The sequence below is a fragment of the Populus trichocarpa genome, chromosome 3 (genome assembly GCF_000002775.5).
Source record: "Populus trichocarpa isolate Nisqually-1 chromosome 3, P.trichocarpa_v4.1, whole genome shotgun sequence".
Classification (NCBI taxonomy): Eukaryota; Viridiplantae; Streptophyta; class Magnoliopsida; order Malpighiales; family Salicaceae; genus Populus; species Populus trichocarpa.
The window spans coordinates 16,184,154-16,202,017 of NC_037287.2; the positions used below are offsets into that span (position 1 = coordinate 16,184,154).

At 34.8% G+C, this 17,864-nt stretch overlaps 4 protein-coding genes across 4 annotated transcripts; all 4 read left to right on the plus strand.

Annotated features, from left to right (window-relative positions):
- The first annotated feature begins 343 nt into the window (after nucleotides 1–343).
- Nucleotides 344–3,310, plus strand: LOC18097063 (endoglucanase 1). The gene is given in 10 exon segments (XM_052451143.1): nucleotides 344–692; nucleotides 810–968; nucleotides 1,077–1,230; nucleotides 1,335–1,527; nucleotides 1,530–1,543; nucleotides 1,765–1,965; nucleotides 2,050–2,142; nucleotides 2,212–2,373; nucleotides 2,454–2,565; nucleotides 2,651–3,310. Coding segments are annotated over 10 exon segments (1,599 nt in total). The 5' UTR covers nucleotides 344–669; the 3' UTR covers nucleotides 3,139–3,310.
- A 3,145-nt stretch (nucleotides 3,311–6,455) lies between these two features.
- LOC7497525 (protein CANDIDATE G-PROTEIN COUPLED RECEPTOR 7) lies at nucleotides 6,456–8,118 on the plus strand. Its single transcript, XM_024597755.2, has one exon. It carries the CDS (start codon nucleotides 6,569–6,571, stop codon nucleotides 7,877–7,879), a length of 1,311 nt encoding a protein of 436 aa, XP_024453523.1. The 5' UTR covers nucleotides 6,456–6,568; the 3' UTR covers nucleotides 7,880–8,118.
- A 2,055-nt stretch (nucleotides 8,119–10,173) lies between these two features.
- Nucleotides 10,174–10,929, plus strand: LOC7497526 (uncharacterized). The gene has a single exon (XM_002303660.4). It carries the CDS (start codon nucleotides 10,174–10,176, stop codon nucleotides 10,927–10,929), a length of 756 nt encoding a protein of 251 aa, XP_002303696.3.
- Nucleotides 10,930–12,775: 1,846 nt separating this feature from the next.
- Nucleotides 12,776–14,306, plus strand: LOC7497527 (protein BRANCHLESS TRICHOME). The gene has a single exon (XM_024597221.2). It carries the CDS (start codon nucleotides 13,327–13,329, stop codon nucleotides 14,107–14,109), a length of 783 nt encoding a protein of 260 aa, XP_024452989.2. The 5' UTR covers nucleotides 12,776–13,326; the 3' UTR covers nucleotides 14,110–14,306.
- The last annotated feature ends 3,558 nt before the right edge of the window (nucleotides 14,307–17,864 follow it).

Genomic DNA, 17,864 nt, shown 5'->3' on the forward strand with positions numbered 1-17,864 from the left:
TCTAAAGATGACCCTCGAGCACACAAATTACTAACTCAAAAAGTTTTCCTCTAAACGAGTCCAATCTTTAGGCTCCTGTCCTATCAGGACTTCACAAATCAAGCCGCTAATATTGCAAACAACATGGTAATTCCTACCCACAATATTGTAAAATCTTTGACCAACTATGTTAAATTTTGATCATAAATGAATTTTTTTTGTTTCATGTTTTTGGATTTTTTTTGATATATTGATGTTAAAAATAAATTTTAAAAAATAAAAAAAAAAACTACTATAAAGTATTTCTAAGCACAAAACACTTGGAAAATCAATATTCACCCCCACTCTAACCAGACAGTAAGGCGAATCAGATCAGTTATGGAATTATTGTTGGACTAGATTGACCTTTAACTAATAAAATTGTTCTTACAGATGGCTGGTAACCAACCCGTGTGTGATAACTGATAAGCCTCACCTTGGCTCTGTTGAGTCTCATGTGATTTTGACTCTATACGTATCCGTGACTTCATTGCTAAAGACAAGATACATGTCCACCAAAATCCAGTACCGCACTCCACCCTCCAGCCATTAATTACGGTATCCAAGGTCACAAAAATCCGAGCAGTCTGTAAGACCTTGGCATGATTTATATTTATCTACTCTCTTCTTCTAGATAACCCCACTATTTTAATGCACGAGAACTATCATTTAAGGTATGAAATATGAATTTTTGCCTTTTGTTGTGTTCTTTTGAATATCATGTCAACGACTTTCAGGTTTACTGTATTAAGCATTTTGGATAAGTTTTGCGTATGCTGTTGTCTCTAGAGCAAAATGTCCAAATTTTGCGCAGTTGATCCCGTGACTAGCATGAATCTCTCTCTTAACGACCAACGAACTCTCAAACTTCCTGCAACTCCTGTCTATAAAATGGTAGCTCCTCTTCAATATAGCTCAGACCCACAAGCTCTAGAATCCTATACATTGCAGTAAGTATAGCACAGACTCAATAGTGTGGAGCCTTGTGGGAAAATGGCTATTGCTACTGCATTTTCACTGAAGTTGCAGATTTTGTTCATTATTTTTTGTTGTCGTAGCTATTTCAGCACTGCCTTTACTTCTCAAGATTATGCTGATGCTCTTGAAATATCCATCCTCTTCTTTGAGGGTCAGAGGTCAGGAAAACTGCCATTGAACCAACGGCTAACATGGAGGGGGGACTCTGGGTTGTCTGATGGCTCTGCTTATCACGTACTATTTCAAATTCTGCTATAAATTAACTTCCTGTTCATGAATATAATAAAATGAAGATAGCAGGACTGACTATCCTGGTTTTACTATTTTGTGGATTTCAGGTGAACCTAGTTGGTGGATACTACGATGCAGGTGATAATGTCAAGTTTGGCCTTCCGATGGCCTTCACCACTACCTTGTTGGCATGGAGTGTCATTGAATTCGGTAGCTCGATGCAGAATCAGATTACGAATGCCGAAGCAGCCATTCGATGGAGCACTGACTACCTTTTAAAAGCGGCCACTGCCACCCCTGCACACTATATGTTCAAGTGAGCATGCATAATGAAAGTCTGTAAATTTTGCACATAAAACCATATTCATCAAGAGAAATGCGCACTACCCTCTAATAATAAATTAAGAATTTTGCGAAATGGCGTTACAGCAGCTGGAAAATTGCACTCTTGGATAACAGCAGGGGCCAGTAGGCACAATAGGTTTCTGCGTTCTTGATAATTTGAAATGGGACTTAGGTGTACGCTGGATGGTGCAGGTTGGAGATCCGAACATGGATCACCGGTGCTGGGAGAGGCCAGAAGACATGGACACACCACGCAATGTGTACAAAGTAACCACGCAGAACCCAGGATCCGACGTGGCTGCTGAGACAGCTGCTGCCTTGGCTGCAGCTTCAATTGTGTTCAAAAAGTCTGACCCTTCTTACTCCACCGAATTGCTTCATGCAGCAATGAAAGTAGGCATCCATTGTAACTAAATCGACTGTTCACTAGTTGTCAGCTTCTGCACTTGCAAGAAATATCTAATTGTGATTATGCAGGTATTCAATTTTGCAGACAGGTATAGAGGATCTTACAGCGACTCTCTCAATTCCGCAGTCTGCCCATTTTACTGCTCGTACTCTGGATACCAAGTAAGATTGTCTTCAGTTCTTGGCTTTCTGAAGTCAATCATAGATCTTAACCTAAGTTTGTCGATTCAGGATGAGCTTCTCTGGGGTGCATCGTGGCTTCATAAAGCCTCGCTGAATGGAACATACTTGGCTTACATCCAGTCAAATGGTCACACAATGGGTTCCGATGATGATGACTACTCCTTTAGTTGGGATGACAAGCGACCCGGGACTAAGATTCTCCTTTCAAAGGTTCTATTGTATACAGATCTCCTGCTTCACCTGCATAAATATTAGAAACCATATAAAGCTTGAACTTTGTGGCTCAACAGGAATTCTTGGAGAAAACTACTGAAGAATTTCAGTTATATAAATCGCATTCAGACAACTACATATGCTCTCTAATTCCAGGCACTTCTAGTTTCCAGGCCCAATACACTCCTGGTGGGCAACTTTTTCATTATTTCAGTGATACTAACAAGAAAACTTAATGCTAGTGAATATGACAGCATTTCCATGTGCTTTGCAGGGGGGCTTTATTATAAAGCAACCGAAAGCAATTTGCAATATGTAACCTCCACAACTTTCCTTCTATTGACGTATGCTAAGTATCTTGGCTCAAATGGAGGAGTTGCCAAATGCGGTGGTTCAACCGTGACAGCAGAGTCACTCATCGCTCAGGCGAAGAAGCAAGTGGACTATATCTTAGGTGATAATCCAGCAAAGATGTCTTACATGGTTGGATTCGGTAACAAGTATCCACAACATGTGCATCACAGGGGTTCCTCGGTGCCATCTATACATGCACACCCGAACCGCATTTCCTGTAACGATGGGTTTCAGTACCTCTACTCCAGCTCTCCCAACCCGAATGTCCTTGTTGGAGCCATAGTAGGCGGTCCTGATAACAGAGACCATTTCGCTGATGATCGAAACAGCTATCAGCAATCCGAGCCAGCTACATATATCAATGCACCATTTGTTGGCGCTCTTGCTTTCTTCTCAGCCAAAAACTAATAGCAGTTCTATTATCCACATATTAGTAGTATCTATAGATGTAATGTCGGAAAAGACATTCTCACAAGAAAGCTGTTAGAGAGAAATTTAGTGTATTTGAGATGTGGTATCATGCTTGTCAGTTCAGTTCCGGAACATACCGAATTGAATCCTAGATTTGGCCATTTAATTTCCTTGTGATCTTTTAAGAAGCTGGGGCAACTACTTACCTGCTAAATCCATCAGAAATTGCTGCATATTTTACCTAGAACTTCATGAGAATATTTAACAAGATAGGGTACGCAGGATTGGAAACTAGTAAGCAACTTTCTGAGTTGAGGGTCCTCCCAGTTTGTGACGAGACCACACCAGGAGGCAAGAGCAATGAGAAACCTCCGTTCATTTTACTTTCCATTAATCTATTTCCTCCGATCTTCATAATTCAGTGGCCTTGTATACTTCTTCCTAATCCTATTTTCCCCATCAAAGTTGGCACTGAAGACTGAACTATTGCTAGGATCATTTGGCACTAAAACAGGAGGAGCAACAAATCATTGCCAATATCGAAAATTGTTTGTTGAAACGAGATTTACGGGATGATTAACAAAATAAACTTTAGAAATTGCCATTAATTAATGAGAGAAACCTCAAATTGGTCTCTTAACTATGAAACAATTATCAATTTAGTCCTTGAAAAAAATATTATTGATAAACTATTTATAAAGGAAAAAGGACCCACAAAGATCAGAGATTCAGACGTAAATATCATGATAAACCACCCAAAAATCAAATAAACAGAAAGAGAGACATGAAAGATTTCACAAAATCAATCAAAACCAAATTATAAAATCAATTGCAAAAGCTATAAAAAACTTGGAGACAATCAGATAAATAATCAAACAGGAGATTGTAATTTTATGATGAAAATCGAGAAAGAAAATAAAAATTTCTAATTAGAATAAAGAAAGGAATTAGCGATTTCTACTTAGATGAAGAAAGAAAATTGAACATTGAAAAAATTGTCTTTCTAGAGATTGATAGTAGTTTAGGAACTGGTTTTAGATATATTTTTTCTCAAAGAAAAACAAAGAGCCTGTTTAGCTATGTGGTTGCGGCTGTGTTTTATTTAAAACGCAGTTGCAGCCATTTGGTTAAAGAAAAAGAAGGCATACTGTTCACTGGTCCCACCTCTTTTCTGCGTTGGAAATGCAGTATTTGAAAAGCAAGAATTCCTTGTTTTTTTTGCACTGTTCACATTAATTGCACTGTTCAATAAACAGTGCAATTAACATGAACAGTGCATAGTGATGCGCTGTTCACTTAAAAAATAGTGAACAGTGCAATTCTCTTGCACTGCGTGGACACTTTTTTTTGTTGAGTGTGTTAATTTTTTTAATATTTTTTTTAAAAAAAAAAACTAGTTTAGAGTGAATTTTATACATGATAATATTTTATCTAATTTTATTACATGCTAAAAAATTATGGAAACTGTAGTTTTTGTCGGATGTATTTCGTACGTAATGGAATTATAGATGGTTTCATGGAATAATAAAAAATATTTTATATAAAGTATGATTTATTTCATGATATAATAGCAATAGTTAAATCCACAATATTTAAATTAAAAACCATCAATATTAATATATATTTTTTAAAATTATTTTATAACCTCAATTTTAAAAGCATTCTTAACCAAACACATTAAAACTATTTTTTCTTCAACCTCAATTTCAACCACAGTTTTAACCAAACACCTATTTTTTCAAACCAACCTCAACTAAAAGTATTTTTTATAAAACAACTTTTTTCAAACCACAACCACAACAGCTACTGCAATACCAAACACACTCAAAGTCTTTTTTCTAACTGTTTCTTCTGTTACTTTTCTCTGGAACATGGTCACCTCAAGCTTGTGAGAGTTTGATTGTAGTTATTTTTTAAAGTTTTTTTTGTGTTGAAATATATCAAAATAATATTTTTTTTATTTTTAAAAAAATTATTTTTGAAATCAGTACAACAAAACGATCCAAAATATATAAAAAATTAATTTTTTAAAAACACGGATACAATCATATTTCTAAATAAGGAAATCATGTTTCACAAATGAAAAGAAATTTTATTTGGACTGAGATGAAATTACTTAAAATCCAACAATGATGATAAAAGACGAACATAAAAAAAAAAAAAACCTTGCTAATGATGATTAAAAAATAAATCATTCACTAATCTAAAATGGCAGAGAAAAAATAATAATCACAAAAATCTTCTTTGATTTGAATTTTACTTTTTCTTTATATTTTTATAAATTATATTTTCTATCTTGTAGTTTATATATTTAATAACAATTTACATTTCAACCATGCATTTTATTTGGATCTGTTATTAATCTAGAATATAAAATGCAATTTATAAAAATACAAATAAAAAATAAAATTTAGATGAGATATTTTTGTAATTATATATATAAAAAAAAATCATTAGCCAATCGGACAACGCGGAGAGATAAGGAGCGGGGAACGATAAACAAGAGTACAAAACTACATTAAAATAAAAACCAATACCTTTAGTCTCAACCTAGGAATCCACATCTAAACCAAGGCCCAAATATAGCCACCGACAAGACTTGAATTTTCTTATCTTCTCTGTACATCTCTTTTTGGAACTTTCAAAACTTTAAAAAAATAAAAAACAAATTTTGCATATAGTTGATTTGTTACGTAAATCAAATCGAGAAATTATCTCTTAAGAAACTCCATTGAATTATCACCTCCCCAGGCTTTTCCCCTCCTCCCTCCTTCACGCAACCTTCTTGGATGTCAAATTGGTAATTACAAGAAAACCCCAACCCAATCTCCTAATCTCACTCAAGACTTTCCCATCTTAATAATTAATTGTTTGTGATTCCGTCATCTTCTTTCTTTAGATCCCAGATTCCTCCCTCATGCTCTCTCTCTCTCTCTCTCTCTTTTTGTTCTTCGCGACGAAGTTATATCTTATTTCAATTTATTCATATCTGGACTTATATTTATCTAATTGGATATCAATCAAGGCCGAAGAATAAAAAAAATCGAAACCCTTCGAGATGTTTGGTGCTTAAGAAAATAAAATTTGTGTAATTGTTTGGGTTTTTGAATTCGAACTTTAAGAACGTAATATTAGAAAAAAAATATGATAAAAAGATATGGCGTAACAGCCTCACAGGTCTAGAAGGTAGAAAAGAAAGGAGGTGGCAGGCCGTAACGAGTACCAAACAAAGATTAATAGAGCAACTCACACCTAAATTATAAATATAAATATAAATGTATGTATGTATGTATGTATTTATATGTATGTATTCTTTCCTTCAGCTTCAAGCATTGACCAACACGACGCAAACGATAAATAAAATACAGATCAAAATTAATTCAGGTTCCACCAGATCTGAGAATCGAATTCCCTCTTTCTCAGATCCATGGCTACTCGCTTCACCCTCTTCTCCCTTTTCACTTCTCTTCTACTCTCCCTCTCCCTCGCCGAGATCCGTTTCTCCGATATCCGATCCGATGACCGTCAAATTATCCCTTTCGACGAATTCGGGTTCACCCACTTCGGCCGACTCGAACTCAACGTCACAAACATCCGCCTCTCTAACCCTAACCCGGATCTCGACCGATCCAAAATCGGATTCTTTCTCTGCACTCGTGATTCCTGGCTTCACGTTATTAACCAACTCGAAGATGGTGAAATCGCGTGCGCTCTCCAATCGGATCTTATCAAGCCCGTTTTCACTTTCAACGACCTCAAGAAAGACCATGACAGCCTCTCCAAAATTGTAACTCAAAACGACGCCGATCAGTACACGCTTGTGTTCGCCAATTGCTTGACGTCGTTGAAAGTCTCCATGGACGTCAAGTCGGTCATGTATAATCTCGATAGAGGCGGTAAAGTTCGTGACTATTTGTCGGCGGGAAAAACTATTTTGCCGCGGGTTTATTACTTATTGTCGCTGATTTATTTCGGTTTAGTTGGTGTTTGGATTTATGTTTTATATAGGAAACGGCTTACTGTTTATCGAATTCATTTCTTCATGCTTGCTGTGGTAATCTTAAAGACAGTGAATTTGTTATGCGAAGCTGAGGATAAGAGTTACATTAAGAGAACGGGTTATGCCCATGGATGGGATGTTTTGTTTTACATTTTCAGTTTTTTGAAGGGGATTACGTTGTTTACTTTGATTGTTTTGATTGGTACTGGGTGGTCGTTTTTGAAACCGTATTTACAAGATAAAGAAAAGAAGGTTTTGATGATTGTGATTCCATTACAAGTTGTTGCCAATATTGCCCAAGTTGTTATTGATGAGACTGGACCGTATGGGCAGGATTGGATTACATGGAAACAAGTGTTCTTGCTGGTTGATGTTGTTTGTTGTTGCGCTGTTTTGTTTCCGATTGTTTGGTCCATTAAGAATTTGAGGGAGGCTGCAAGGACGGATGGAAAGGCGGCGGTGAATTTGATGAAGCTGACTCTGTTTAGGCAGTATTATATTGTGGTGATTTGTTATATTTACTTTACAAGGGTTGTGGTTTATGCGTTGGAGACAATTACTTCATATAAGTATTTATGGACGAGCGTGGTGGCTGGAGAATTGGCTACTTTGGCATTTTATGTCTTTACTGGGTATAAGTTTAAGCCAGAAGCACATAATCCTTATTTTGTTGTGGATGATGAAGAGGAAGAGGCTGCAGCTGAGGCTTTGAAGCTAGAAGATGAGTTCGAGCTGTGACTTTGGAGTTCGAAGAAGATGGACATGTCAAGAATTCGAGGTAGATACTTGAACATTGCCACAGTAACTTTGCTTACATTGGATGGTTTACTGTGTGGTTTTCTTAATTTCTTGTTGATGTGCTTTATTTTGGTTTTTGGGTTAGTAGAATAGTTTTATAAATTTCATGTATCTCCGTGAAAGTGGATATTCAACAATATGTACAAGCTCTTGAAGTAAATTGGCCACTGTTTGATTCCTTTGTGTGTGTTTTTGCGTGAAGTAGCATACAAGTGTTGAGTTTAGGTGAATCTGTGCACTTTGGAATTGAAAATTGGAGATTGATTTTTCTTACATGATAGAATCTTGGTGGATTTAAGGGAAATACACATCACCAGTTTCTGAGACTGATTTGTCTTGCACATAGTATTTTGGTGGGTGTTCAGCTAGATGCATGCTTATCTTTGAATTCTGAGTATGGCTTGTATGTATCTGTATGACCACCATAATAGGCACGCCTTATAAAAGTATCTTCATTCTTGTTTGGAATGTGAATTGGAAAATTAGAAACATCGTAGTATTTCAAACGAAAAATGCTTAGAGCCAATGAAGAAAGGGTAATCTTGCTTTCTATATCAATCTGGTAGAGCTTCCAATATATCTCTTGAGCTTTATGCATTACACCTCCAAGTGAAAGAATGTCATGCTTCATATAATCTAACAAGCTTTTTTTCGTACTTGCCAGGCAGAGAATGATAGCTTGGTTAGTGTAATAGAAAACTTGTTTCATAATAAAGTTATCATAAGAGCCTGTGTTCATGCCAAGTAGCTATTTGATTTACTTTCTGTTTCCTGTTGACAAAAACATTTGTACAATCCTTCAATCTTGAATTGATCCATGAATTCTTGTTTCCTTAGATCGGTGGTAATGGTTTGTTGGACTTAGTAGTTTCTTGGACAATCTCAGTGCATTTCTGTTAGATTGATCCATAGGGAAATGGTTGCAATGGTTTGTTGCTTATAATGCATTTTATGCTTTAACTATTTGGGATTTTTGTCATGCTCTTACTATATAGACAATTCGAAGAGAGGGAGTCACCTCTTGTTTTGAGTGTTACGTATAGGCTAGTTTATAACACGGGAATCTTGATGGTGATATATATTTACTTGGAATTCTTATTTAGAATATGCCTGCCATGTAATGTCATTTTAGAATCGTCGGTAACCTTCTTGCTATCAAGATGCATGCTGGTGTTAGTTGTTGATTATTCTGCGTACTGGTTCTTCCATTGTCAATGGGCCGGAGAATGGTCGTGATGATCATCCTATGTTAAGAGTATTTTTCTTTCATTCAGAATTATATGCATGTTGGAGCTGTATTCCAAATATTGTCCAAGAGTTATTAGGTTGGGGTAGCGTTCTCTTCTTTCTCATTTCTGTACATAGCTTAGATCAACTCGGGTACTGTCGAGCAATCAAGATTCTTGCCGGGCCTCGTGACTAGATTAGGTTTTCTTTCTTTGTAAAATGTTTTTATCAAAATATTTTCATAATACACAATTAAGTAATTATATCTGTTACGATTGAAATCTAATAATAAAGAATTATATATGTCAAATTGATTTTAATTAATAAAGCCAAGATTTATTTGATAAAAACTTATAATCTAATTTGACAATGAATAAAAAAAATTAAAAAAAAATCCAAAGATTCAGATTCTATATTGGTATTGATGTCTACGACTCTATATATAAATATAGAGTCACAAAATCCAACCAATTAAATGTGAAAAAGTTTATTTAAATCTAGTTTAATTGGTCATATTTTAGAATTATTTTTTAAAAATTATTAATTCAAGTTTTATAAATTTTAGTGTCATTAAAAACTTACATAGTTGTTAATTTTAAAATCTATAAAATTAATTGAAATTAATTTTATAATTTGTAAAATTTTAATCAAGATATTTTCAAGATATTTATATTAATAAAAAAAAATATGAAAAAGTCACCACACGTCACACATCTTCTACTATATCAACGGTGATTAAAACCCGGCTGTCCACCAACTCCCCTCCTCCTCCAATACAGCACACCAAAAGAAGCAGCTTCCTCTCACGTAGCAAGTCCATCGCTTGCAGGAAAGAAAAAGATTTTTTGTCTTTCAACAACATAAAAACCGCGTGCTCTCATAGCTGCCGTTAATACCTCTCTCTCTCTCTCTCTCTCTTTCTCTCCTTATCTATTGAAGCCATAAAAATCTTTCTTTGAACAACCCCGCAACTTCATTTCATTCTTGTAGTTTGCTGCGAGTCTACAATGTGTAGAACCACGGACTTTCATGGGCTGCAATCAAGAACCCGAGAAAAGCACTTGAAGATTAAATCTTTTTACGTCCGGTTCACTGGTCCTAGACCCGATAACAAACCGGTACCCGAGTCACTCACTCTTGTTTATCTCCCTCGTGCTCATGATCTTGTCAGTGATGGGTCCAAGTTTCGACCCGTGACTAAAGCGTTCTTAGGTCTTCATAGGATTGTTGATGTGGATAAAAAGGAAGGAGATGGAGAGGTTATGTTCGGGTCAAGAGAACGGGTTCGGGTCAACGAAGGGGTTCAGTTTGAGGTTTATTTAAGAGAAGAGAGGGTGCTGGAGGGGATTTTTAGAAGAGATGCTGACTTGGAAAGGTGGAAGTTGGAGTGTTGTGGCGGTGGAGGCGGTGATGACGCTAGGGTGGTGGAGGTTCGTGTGGCGGCGGAGGGACTGGTAGTCTTGGTTGAGAAGGTGGTGACGAGGAAAAGGAAGAGCAAAAGAGGCTGTGATAGGCTGGAGGTGATTCCAGAGGATAGAGAGGTCGTTTCGGATGAATCGGATGGTGGATGTTATTGTGGTTGTGACGGGAGGGGATTCTCGTACGGTGGAGATTTGGAAGAGGGGTGCGGGCGAGATTGTGCAGAGGTTGAGATGGAAGTGGAGGTTGTCAGATGGGCTATTGATGTTGGGGTTTGGGTCATGTGTTTGGGTGTGGGTTACATGATTTCTAGAGCTTCTGCAAAGAGCTTCAGATTACTTTGAAGAGATTTGGATCTCTTGTGGTTTCTCCAATTTTTTCATGTTTTTCCGAACTTACGCAATTGGAAAAGCTAAACTGTAGAATTTTCCATAATTTTTTTCTACTCTCTGCCAGAAGTTTTTTTTATATTTATATACTCCACTCATCAGATAACAAATCATATAAATATTTATTATTTAAATATTATTTATTATTCAAAGCAGAATAAAATACTAGTACACGTATAGATTTGCAATATTTATGTATTATTTATTAATTAATTATTAGGTAAGGTATTTATTTAAAAAAACACTCATTTAGTCTGATTGAATGGGCATTATTATCACAGTGGGATGCAATTGTCATATGATATTTGTCAATGACTAAGTCCTGTTTGTTTTTGTGTTTCAAAAATATTTTGATAAAATTTGAAAATTTTTTATTTTTTTATTAATTTCAAATTAATATGTTTTTAGTGTTTTCAAATTATTTTGATGTGCTGATATCAAAAATAATTTTTAAAAAATAAAAAAACATCATTGGCATGCATTTAGGCATGAAAAGCTATTTGAAAAGTAACCGCAACCACACTGCCAAACAAACCCTAAGATCATTAGTTTTTAAGGTCTCTAAACCCTCCGACAGAGAGAATTGTACCCGACTTGACCACAACTACGATGATTATTATTATTCTTTAATGCTATATATGTTTTCATTAAGTGGTGATTTATGCTATATATGTTCTACACCTAAATATTATTTATAGGAATTAATTGTTTACTTATCTGCAATTTCACTAAATGTGTATTATTCTTTGTAATGTATTTTATGGAAGAAAAATTGTTTAGTCTAGCTGAGACCAGTACAATTGTTTAAATTAATTGAAGCTAGTGGCATTTATATGACATATAACCGGGATAGTTGTTTAGACTATTAACTAAATAGAATTTGTAGTATCAGAATACAAGATGACCGAGTTATTAAATTTTTATGTGCTTTCAAGTTTTGAGAATAAATATATAATGATGGATTAATATTTGAATTTATTCTAAATATTGTTTAAATTTTCTAATATGATTTAATTTTACAGGTCCTTCACATATCATACTAGAGCAATAGATATACAGTGTTCTTTTTGTTTAGTAGGATAATGTATTTAGAGAACTTTTTGTAATATAATTTATTATTGTATTTGATTTTATTAGGAAGATACTTGTATATAAATGAATGGAAGTTACTAAAATATAGTTTAATCTTACTTTTGTTCCATTAAGTTGGAAGTTTTAGGAATATTAATTAGTAGGCTTTTTGTAATGTGTTTTCTTTATTTATTACGTTTTTTTTAAATACATGATGTAAATATTAATTCAAATGCATTTTCAAGGAGATACATCCGTTTATGGGTGATCATTTTGGGTTAGTTTGTTTTATTAAAAAAAATAATCAAATCGAATTTTTTTTAAAAAAAATCGAAATCGGTTCAAACCGATCGGTTTCAGTTTGGTTTTTTTAGGAAAAAAACCGGTTCAAACCGGTTTGGCTCGGTTTTATCCAGGTTTTTTCGGTTTGGATTCAATTTGGTTTTTTCGATTTCAGGTTTATAAAACTGAAACCGAACCAAACTGGCCGGTTTTTTCAAAATTTTAATCGATTTTTTTTTACAGTTCAGTTTTTTCAGTTATTTTTTTTCTAATTTTCTCAATTTAATTAATTTTTAAGTTTTTTTAATCACCCCTCCCTCGCTATTCATAGCACTCTTTTTTGGTATCAATTCTTCACTGCTCAGCAATCAACAGAAGCCACCTTGCTTTATTATTTTTCTTTTCTTTTGTGGTGTACCTCGTTAGCTCAAACTCTGTTGCATTCGGAGTCCGAATAGAATAAAGTAAAGGCGGCAACCTTTTTTATTTTTTTCAAAAATTAAGAAAAAGCCATTTTCATCTTTCACTTTGTTTTTTCTTCAATGAAAGAGCCAGATTCATTTCCTCTCCCCACTCTTTTTAGTTCCTAGGAGTCTAGGACAGTAAAAGCAAGACTAGAACTCGAAGAAGACCTTTTACAAGTGTAAACATATCCAACATGTAGCCAGTTAGATCATAGAATATATCATTGTCAAATAATTAATAATAACAGAACGTGTCGTAACATTTTAATTTTAATATATCTCGAGAAGTGAAGGTGATGATGATCAATCAGCAGCCTAGACAATTCCATGAGTGAATCCAATCCTCGAGACCCCACCACCACCACCACCACCACAAGCTGGAAATTGTACGAGAATCCATTTTATAATTCACAACATAATATCCATCATCAACAACATTTTGAAAGCAAAAAAACATCTTCGTCACCTACACCTCCCTCTTTCAGCTCGTAAGATCGCAGCCTCTTTCTGGGATCTCACCTTTTTTACACCTATCATGGACACTGAGCTAGATTTCGCTCGAGCCCGGATCCTGGAATTGAAAGCTGAACTTGAATATGAACGTAAGGCACGAAAGAAGTTGGAGACTATGAGTAAAAGACTGGCTAAAGAATTGGCTGAAGAAAGAAGAGGAAGGGAAGCACTTGAGAGAGTTTGCGAAGAGCTTGCTAGAGAAATCTCTTCTGATAAAGAGGAGATTGATCACATGAAAAGAGAAATGGGAGAGGAAAGAGAGATGATAAGAATGGCTGAGGTCTTAAGAGAAGAAAGAGTTCAAATGAAGCTTGCAGAGGCGAAAATGCTCTTTGAAGAGAAGTTGTTAGAATTGGTAGGAACAACTACACAGGCAGAGCCTCACCAGAATTCAACTTCCAGAATGGAACAGAAGAGTCAAGAAGATAAAGAACCTGAAATCGCAACTCCTTTAAAGACTACAGCTATTTTGTCGGGCCAGTTAAACAGGTTAGTTTTGGGTGAGAAATCCTGTTATGACAACAGTGAATCGACAGGGGCGATCTTGAGTGAAAAGCCATCATTTAATGACAACACTAGTAGCATTTCATCAATGGTAATTCAGAGAAGCAGAGCATCACCAGAACCTGAGAATCCTCACATCAAGAGAGGGATGAAGGGGTTTGTCGAATTCCCTAGAGTGGTTCGAGCAATAGGGTCCAAAAACAAGCATCGGGGCACAAAGTTGGAGTGTCAAAAGGCACAGCTAAGGATTCTATTGAAACAAAAAAGCCCCATCAGATCCAATAATCTTATTGTTTCGTAACTAGTTATTTTTCACTTCCCTTTGTGTTTGATTAGTTTTTTGTGCTCTCTCAATCTGCAATCACTGTCAATTATCTTCTTGATTTTTGTTTTGTCAAATGAGTGGTGTTTTCTGGGCTTGTTAGTGTCGAGAGAGTGAGTATTGATGATGTGTATATGAGTTTTACTTGAAATATTGAAGGCCATGAAATTAGAAAAGGGTTGCTTTGGATCTGTCCAAGCCTTTCTAAAGGGGCTGGCTTATCTTTTATTTTATGAAGGCATCTTATCAATGTGCACTGTTGCACATGCTTGACTTTTAATGCAAACAGTGGATATTGACATGAATAAAAAGGAGTGAGATCCTTTGGAAGATAATGGGAAGGGGGGATGCTTTCAGCTAGATTTGACATTTGTCAAGTATTAGAAAACAAACCAACCCGGGAGGGATTTGAAATCCACAATGAAAAAATATACGAAAATTTAGCACCAAATTGAACTTAAGCCTATCATTCAAGCTATAACACATGTTATTACCTTCTTCTCTGTTGCTCGGACTTTCATCAGCGCTTCGTACCCATGTCGACATGACATGGGTATTGGTATGGGTATGGAATACGTGTCTGACAGCACGCCAAAACTATGGACACGGCTGTGACAGAAATCAGGAGAGAAAAAAGAAAAGAAACGGTTGATTGCGCCAAGAACAAATGGGAAGAAGAAGACGACGCTGTTTATTACCTACATCTCATTTGATAATGCGAAAATGATTGTTTTTTTTATATACAATGAGAATAGTTGTTTTTTAAAATGTTTTTATTTTTAAATAATATTTTTTATTTTTTAAAATTTATTTTTAATATAAATACATTAAAATAATTTAGAAATATAAAAAAAAATTAAAATTTTACAAAAATATTTTCCAATGGGGACATATATTACCTGAAAGGATAAAATATATAAATATCCAGCCTCTTTTTACATAGGCTCGGTTTTAAAAGCTATAATTTGGCCCTTAATATTCAAGCTATTTTGATCCTGTTAAATTGAAATTATATTTAGTCTTAAAACATCGTTTTGGACTGGGCCGTGTAAATTATTCAACCCAGATGTGTGTAAATGTATTAAATTTGCGCATACATACATATATATATTAAATTGAAGGACTTCCATACCCGAGTCCGAAATTCAGACACTTTTTAGCCGTGTTCCGGTGTCTTTATAATTTAGCGAGTTCGACATCTGCATCCATACCCGTGCCTGACACTCACACCCAAGTGGTCTGAGCAACATAGCCTTCATCTGTATTGCATGATTGTGTTATTGGTGGTGGGGTTTTTTTTTTTGTGTTACCATCAATGATTCTCGTTAATTTTTTTCACACTTCTGCATACTTCCAGTGCTTTTATCTTCTTTAGATTCCATCCCTGATAGCATAGACTAATTTATGCTGTATGATCACAGGAAGAGGTTCCTGGAAAGGTAGAAGACAGTACTGAACACTCTCTAATGCCTATTATGCTGATGCACACAGCTTGTGGACTAGAACTGCATCCCTGAAGAACACAGTTCTGGTGCTAGTGAAGAAAACATCGTGTATGAACATGATTTTGGAGAAACTGATGCGGGTAATAGCGACTATTATAATGATATGTATTTCGAAAATGAAGAGGATGATTTTCGCTACGCTGAGGATTATGACCGAGGCATGCCAACGCAGATTTTTGTTTTTTCCCTGTATTGTAAGATTTTGACATATTCATTAATATTTAATGGTCAGTTTACACTGGCCACCATTAGTCCTTTTGACTCCTTTAACCTCCATTATGATCATTTCTACGCCATCTTTATATCATTTTGGATATTAATATTGCCCCTTTATTTCTATTTCTTGGAGATGAAGCAATGCTAAAAAATGATTGTGAATGGACAGAGTTATGAAGTGAAGTTAGGTCCCAAGCACTTGACTGAGGTCACATATGGTGATAAGGCTAGTGGGAATGTCACTGCTATTTTATATAGCTCGATGCACCGAACAACAGTGGACTTAGTTTTCGTGGAGCTCTCGTCATCTTAAGCAATATTGCCTTCACGCATCATCTCCTTCTTCTTCTTCTTCTTCTTCTTCTTCTTCTTCTTTGTGTGTGTGTGAAGATGCATGAGAAACTCCCATGCCCTTTGTGTATAGGTAAAATACACTTAGAATATGTGTATACTCAGTTCGTGAACTGAAACAAGATTTATGAGTATGATTGATGGTCACAAGGATTGAGGAAGAGGGATTTTTGTGTATTATATATGAGAGGTGAGATTTGACCATGATCACACAAATTCTTATTTCATCGTTCAAGCCAGTTAGTGATCATATATTAGTGATTAGACCAAATAGATTGGACCCTAAATCCACACTCAACCTCAGAAATTCAGAATCCGATGTTAGCATCGCGAAACATAATTGACCTAACTCTTTTCCATGATTGAGAATCATTGAATACCCAAAATACATAGCATTAAAACTAAATATTTTGTCAGAGAACAAGAACTTTGAAAATAATTAAAGCAGATATATAATTAATATATATTCTTCAATATAAATGGAAAAGGTCAGATTACAGATTCAATAGGCTCGAATCATAGGTTAGCATAAGGAAAAGTCTGCCATAAAGACGCTTAATAAAGCTTCTTAGATCTAGACTAGAGATGATGGATGATTCTATGAAATTTGAAATAAATCAGGAAGAGATCGAGGAATATATATTTAAGAAGAAATAGCATGTGTCGTGCTTGCAAAGAACATGGTGGATATGGAGTTAGAGGAGGTAACAGGCGCCAATTGGCAAGGCCCCAGCAAATTATTACTCGTGGAAAATTAGTGCAGTCTTCATATTGTACGGTTTGAGTTTAGAAAGTCTAAGCAGCCAAATTAGAGTATTTCCAAATGCTTTATTTCATGAACATATAAGGTGGCAAATATCTTTCGGTGCTAGCATTTGAAAGAAACTATATGGAAATTTGATGTGATATGATTTACATGGAAAGTTTAAATAATAATTTGAATGATTGATAAAAATATAGATTAGTAAAAAAAAATCAAAATGATATTTTAAAAAAAAAACATATTAAAACAACATATTATAGTAATTTTTATCAACTCGGTTTAATTTATCAAATCCGCTACTCAGGTCATTAAATCATGATAATTCTATAAAAAATTATTAAATTTAATTTTCAATCAACTCAATATTAAATGATGAAATTAAAAATAAAATTTAACTAAAATAAATAAATCAAGTCAATCTGGATTAAACCATCAAACCTGAGTCATAAGATCAGGATAACCTAGAGAAAACAAATCAAAAAAAAAATATGAAACTTAATTCTCAATCAACTCAATATTTAAGGATGAAATTTTAAAAAAATACAAATAAAAAAAGAACACAAAAAACTACTTGAGTCAATTAAAGTCAACCGATCAAACTCATGACTTGGGTTATAAGATCATGATAACCTCATAAAACAGAAATAAAACTAATTATGAAGTCTAATTCTCAACCAACTCAATATTAAAAGATGAATTTGAAAAAAAAAATCCAACTAAAAAAGGACAAAAAAAACCCAAGTTAACCGATCACACCTACGACTCAGGTCATAAGACTGTGATAATCTCATATAAAATAAATAAATTATAAATTATAAAATTCAATTCTCAATCAATCCAATATTGAAAGATTAAATTGAAAAAGAAATAACAAAAAAAGAACAAAAAAAATGTTTATA